The following is a 6,432-nucleotide window of genomic DNA, read 5'->3' as shown; positions in this document are numbered from 1 at the left end:
TGCTCGGCTGGGTTTAATGGACCTGACATTTGATATACTACATCACATTAAACATTGTTCTACCCTCTAAAGTATGGAAAAATGTTTCCAAAAACAGCGCCACACTTGTCTGAAGGTTGTGTGCGGTACTGCATCTCAGAACCATTCACTTCAAAAGAGCGGCACAGCAAAGCCCGACATAACCTCATTGTGGTGCCGAGTTTTGTTTTGGAGTAAAGTAGCCATGTTTGGGAAAGCTGAGTGACAAATATAATGGCGCTCACAGGACAGGTCCCATGTAGGAATATTGCCCCCTGGCAGCAGGTCCTGTCCCTTCTCTCGTGTTCCAGAGTCGGGTCCCTGCTGACCGAGCGCTGACACAGCAGCCGCATCCGTCCCACATTGTGTGTGTTATAATAGACGGCCGCCCTGCTTCATCCCCCCCGGGGTCTCCTGAATTTTCTGCACCCTCTCCCGTCACCCTTTGAGTCCTGCGTCACTGAATGTTTAGACGTCCTCAGCCATAGACCCAGATACTGACTGCTCTGTACGGTGCCCGTCCTCCATCTGATGGGTCTTGGGTATACGTTGGCCGTGTTCTGCGCTCACCGGGGACAGGATTATATAGAGCAGGGCGCCCCATCCATAGGTCCTACGTCTATATCCCGCCATGAGATCCTCCCTGCTTCTCCTGATGATGCTGGGTCTGCAAGTTGCCATCGCCTTCAAAATCTGCGCTTTTAATATCAAGAGTTTTGGAGAAGCCAAAGCATCGAATAAGAAGATTATGAGCGTTCTGGTAAAGGTGGGTGATTACCTGTCTGCTAAGTATTAATGGCCCTATAGCGATCATACACATTAAAGGGGTTAAATGTCCACAGGACAGGCGACGAGTGACCCTGGGACCCTCTGATGTCTCCCCTGTATGAATAGAGCAGCAGTCGCACATGTGCAGTGCCACTTATCATCTATGGGACTGGGGGGTATCACACATCCCATATATCCCCTAAAGACCCCCGTTCTTCACATATCCGTCTCTCTTCATTCTAGATTCTTGCTCGCTGTGATATTAGTGCAATTCAAGAAGTGCGAGACTCCAAGGGAGAAGCGGTTCCTGCTCTGGTGTCTGAGCTCAACAGGTAAACTGACCGCAGTAGATGATGGGAGTCATTGTTCCCATGTGTTAAGATACCAGACACCGTGTACTGATAAGTGCCAGCAATCAGAGGTCATGGGGTCCGTGCAGCGAGCGGTACAAGAGGGGGACGACGTGGGTGTACATGGTCGCCTCATCATGTGCGAGCACTGAGAATACAATAAGGATGACGCGGCTTCGTTTTTTTATTCGTAGATTTGATGGCGTCCATCACTACCAGCACCTGGAGAGCAAGAGACTGGGGAAGAACAGCTATAAGGAGCAGTTTGTGTTCATCTACAGGTACAGCCGAGGTCGTCCGAACATTGTGCACAAGTTTATTGGCCCAGATCTATCTGATGTATTAGTGACGTTTTCTTGCACACTAGAGCTGACACCGTGCAGGTGATGGACTGGTACCAGTATGTGGAGGATCATCCGGATCACCCAGAAGCCTTTGCACGAGAACCTTTTGCCGTCCGCTTTCTCTCCCCCACGACAGGTCGGCCACATTGCCCTCCTTATATTGTATAGTCTTCCTCAGCCCTAATCGCAGCCTTACATGTTCTCTTTTTTTACAGTTATTAAAGATTTCGTCCTGATGTCTCACCACACGTGTCCGAGCCGAGCGGCCGCTGAGATTAATAGACTTTTACATGTCATGCTGCAGGTGAAGAGTCGCTGGAAAATTGAGGTGGGTTAAAAAAAAAATGTACAAGACAAATACAGACAGAATGGCCACTGTATAGACCCCGAAAACAGACTCTAAGGGGTATTCACAGCAATCAGAGGCAAAACTGCAGCTCTCATGCTTCCCTTCATGTGGACGCTTCAAGTAAAAAAGCAGTAGTTCCCTCCAGCTTCCACTAGGGGGAGGTCACTGCATTAACACCATTGTCTGTTTTATATTTAAAGAGCGCCATCTAGTGGTGACTGAAAGTAATGATTTACCATTGAAATGGTTCTGGTATCTATCCCTTTAAGATGACACCTCTTCCTCTCCTCACTATACTCCCTGCATTTTATCAGAGCCTGATGCTCCTCGGAGACCTGAACGCTGCATGTGGCTATGTCACAGCGGAGGAATGGCGGAACATTCAGCTCCAGAGCGGTGACACTTTCCACTGGCTGATTGGTGATAAAGACGACACTACGGTGAAGCAGAAGACACACTGTGCATATGACCGGTAATTCTAGGAATGGGGCGTAGCCTTTAAAGGAGATGTAAAGTTTTTCCTAAAGGGGACTAGGCCTGGCCACTGGAAGGATACAGCGCTGTGACCCTGACATTAGCTTATCGGGGTTGGCGTCGGACACTAACCACAGACGGGAGGGTGCACTTTCTTTCTTTTCCTAATAATCCCTTTAATTTTACTCTGTGTTATCAGTGCAAGCAATTCTTGTCCTATATTATAGGACATATTCAGAATTTGTCAAAGATTTTTTTCCTTTCTGTTTGTTATTCATCAAGAATTGTGGTACATGGAGAAGAACTTCTTAAAGGGATTGTACCAGGTACTGCAAAACCGTTCAATTTCAAGAGAAAACTCGGTTTATCTGAGGAGGAGGTAAGTTCTGTTTTATTATCATGGACCCATCAGTGTCATAAAAGCTTTATTGGATGAATGGTAAATGTATGATCTAGACCATGGATGTAAAAGTCAAATACACAGAGGACCAAAATTAAAAACTTTGACTAAGTTACCGCCAACCTTGATATTTATTTAAAATATGTCTAAAATTGATGAAGTTTTTCCTTCTCAAATATCACTAAACAAACTTAAAGGGGTTGTCCCACCCAAGAAGTATATTTTAATGACTAGATCTTAAAAATGAAAAGACCTGCTCAGAAAATTGGATATTTCCCCTTGGGTTTGGGCGTACATAGAAATCATGGGGGCCTCCATAAAAGAACTTTTAATTGGGCTCTCTCCACCAACACCCAAAAAAAAATTAATATTTGGTGAGGTTACAAGAAGAGCATATCAAACAGCACTTAAAGTAATTTTCCTCCTATTGAAGCCCCTACCTTGGCCTTTCATTACGCTCAAAGTATGTCAACAAAAGTGCCCCCCAAACATAGTACAATACTTATACAGTGAATTCCTCCAAGTATTCTCCGCACCCACTGTACCCTACCCCCGCAAAGTATGGGCCCCACACGGCGCTCCATACGGCGCTCCATGCAGTGTAACGGGCCTCACACGGCGCTCCATGCAGTATAACGGGCCCCACACGGCGCTCCATACAGTGTAACGGGCCCCACACGGCGCTCCATACAGTGTAACGGGCCCCACACGGCGCTCCATACAGTATAACGGGCCCCACACGGCGCTCCATGCAGTATAACTGGCCCCACACGGCGCTCCATGCAGTTTAACGGGCCCCACACGGCGCTCCATGCAGTATAACGGGCCTCACACGGCGCTCCATACAGTGTAACGGGCCCCACACGACGCTCCATACAGTGTAACGGGCCCCACACGGCGCACCATACAGTATAACGGGCCCCACACGGCGCTCCATACAGTATAACGGGCCCCACACGGCGCTCCATGCAGTATAACGGGCCCCACACGGCGCTCCATGCAGTATAACGGGCCCCACACGGCGCTCCATGCAGTATAACGGGCCCCACACGGCGCTCCATGCAGTATAACGGGCCCCACATGGCGATCCATACAGTATAACGGACCCCACACGGCGCTCCATGCAGTGTAACGGGCCCCGCACGGCGCTCCATACAGTATAACGGGCCCCACACGGCGCTCCATACAGTATAACGGGCCCCACACGGCGCTCCATACAGTATAACAGGACTCATACTAAAAAAATACCTGTTCCCCCGCTGCACGTTCTGAAGCAGGAGGGGGCAGTGCCTGTGTCACAGACCAAATATAACCACCCTGGGGGCCAGCGCTTGACATGTATGATATAGATCAGAGGTCCCCAACTCCAGTCCTCAAGGCCCACCAACAGGTCATGTTTTCAGGATTTCCTTAATCTTGCCCAGGTAATAATTGCATCACCTGTGCAATGCAAAGGAAATCCTGAAAACATGACCTGTTGGTGGGCCTTGAGGACTGGAGTTGGGGACCTCTGATATAGATCAGTGATTCCCAAACACCGGTCCTCGTGGCCCCAACATGTTTTCCGGGTTTTCTTAGTGTTGCACTGGGGAGAGGACCTGCTGCAGCTTGATGCCTTGATAATTCCATTCTCTGTACAAGAGGAAATCCTGAAAACATGATCTGTTGGGGGTTGTGAGTTAAGTTATATTCCTCTCCACCCTCCATATACTTGTCCCTCCATCTTCTGGTTGCCTCCTTTCTTTACCCTCCGAGTCTTCAGGTGGTGTTATGGCTGACTAAGGCTACGTTCACAAAACCATGCGTTTTTGCATGCGTTGTGCGTTGCCGACGCATGCAAAAACACATGGTCTTGTGACGCATGCGTCCATTTTTGGCTTGCTTTTGGACGCAAAAAAAATGCAACTTGCTGCGTCCTCTGCGCCACAAATGACGCATGCGTCACAAAACGCAAGACAACGCATGTCCATGCGTCCCCATGTTAAATATAGGGGCGCATGGCGCATGCATCGCCGCGGCTGCGCCCGATGCAACGCTAATGTGAACGTAGCCTAAGCTACACATATGCCATTATGGAGGCCGAATGCCACCTTGACAGAGAGATCTCATCAGTCAGACCCCTAGAGCTCATGTAACCATTGATCCTGTGATGTTCATTGGTCACCCCCCATATTGCATATAGAGGTCATCAATGGGTCTTCAGCTAGAAAAGTTCTCCTTTAAAGAGGACCATATACAGTAAAAGTTCCTGATTATTCAATAGCTGATCTGTCTTGAGACCCACATACACATCAGGCAGCATGTCTGCACATCTGTTTTGCCAGTGAACCCCTTTAATCTATTTTATTCTTCAGGCACTGGAAGTGAGTGACCATTTTCCAGTAGAGGTGAATCTCCGGGCCGATCCACGGATGGACAAAGAGCTATGATCAGAATAATAAAGCCATTCTGCACTCATGACGGGGCTCCAGCTGTTCTTGTAGTAGACCAGGCAGTACAAGTGGTCAGATCGCACCGGTGTATCAGCTGCTCATGTATGGCCATTTGTCAGTATCCTTTGTGCTCCTATGTGGCTCATCATACAGCACTGACATTAATCAGTGGTTTAGTGCAGCTTAGGGGTGCACGGAAAAATGTAGGGAGTACCCGACTATTGGTAGGTTATGTGCAGTTGACATTACCTGTTGATCAGCACCATAATAATTTTTTATTTATATAGCGCCAACATATTCCGCAGAACTTTACAATTAAGTTAGTTTACAGAGTAGTTGATGTGGTAGGCTTGTTTGAAGAGATGGGTTTTCAGCGCGCGCTTGAATAGGTCGGGGCTAGGTATCAGTCTGATCGTCTGGGGAAGTGCATTCCAGAGAGCTGGCGCAGCACGAGAGAAGTCTTGGAGACGGAGGTGCGAGGTTAGGATTACGGGGGATGTTAGTCTTAGGTCATTTGTAGAACAGAGGGCACGTGTAGGGCGATAGAGATGAGAGAGGAGATATAAGGCGGTGCAGAACTGTGGAGAGCTTTGTGGGTGAGAAAGATGAGTTTATACTGGACCCTGTAGCGAATGGGTAGCCAGTGTAATAACTGGCACAAGATGGAGGCATCGGTGAAGCGGCTGGACAGAAATATGACCCTGGCTGCCGCATTCAAGATGGATTGGAGAGGAGAAAGTTTGGTAAGAGGGCAACTGATCAGAAGAGAGTTGCAGTAGTCCAGACGAGAATGAATAAGAGCGACAGTAAGAGCCTTAGCAGTTTCAACGGTGAGAAAAGGTCGGATTCTGGAGATGTTTTTAAGATGCAGGTGACAAAAGCGAGTGAGTGATCGGATATAGGGAGTAAAGGAAAGTTAGGTGTCGAATATGACCCCAAGACAGCGGGCATGCTGCTTGGGAGTTATGGTTGAACCCTCCAGGGTAATTTCGATGTTGGGTAGAGTGAGGTTAGTAGAAGGGAGGAACACAAGTAGTTCAGTTTTGGAGAGATTTAGTTTCAGATAGAGGGAGGACATGATGTTAGAGACAGCAGACAGACAATCCTTGGTATTTTGAATTAGAGGGGGGGGGGGGGGTGATGTCAAGGGAAGAAGTGTATAATTGGGTGTCGTCAGCATAGAGATGATACTGGAACCCAAATCTGCTGATTGTTTGTCCAATAGGGGAAGTGTATAGAGAGAAACGGAGGGGGCCCAGGACTGAGCCCTGCGGAACCCCGATAGGGGATGAGGAGA

At 48.3% G+C, this 6,432-nt stretch overlaps 1 protein-coding gene across 1 annotated transcript; it reads left to right on the top strand.

The window, feature by feature from the left end:
- The first annotated feature begins 502 nt into the window (after positions 1-502).
- On the top strand, positions 503-5,161 carry LOC138662380 (deoxyribonuclease gamma-like). Its single transcript, XM_069747923.1, has 8 exons — positions 503-784; positions 1,030-1,118; positions 1,331-1,417; positions 1,504-1,616; positions 1,696-1,808; positions 2,144-2,301; positions 2,586-2,682; positions 5,058-5,161. Exons 1-8 carry the CDS (start codon positions 650-652, stop codon positions 5,130-5,132), a joined length of 867 nt encoding a protein of 288 aa, XP_069604024.1. The 5' UTR covers positions 503-649; the 3' UTR covers positions 5,133-5,161.
- Positions 5,162-6,432: the final 1,271 nt, after the last annotated feature.

The sequence above is a fragment of the Ranitomeya imitator genome, chromosome 2 (genome assembly GCF_032444005.1).
Source record: "Ranitomeya imitator isolate aRanImi1 chromosome 2, aRanImi1.pri, whole genome shotgun sequence".
Lineage (NCBI taxonomy): Eukaryota > Metazoa > Chordata > Amphibia > Anura > Dendrobatidae > Ranitomeya > Ranitomeya imitator.
This window is presented reverse-complemented; position numbering and strand designations above follow the sequence as displayed.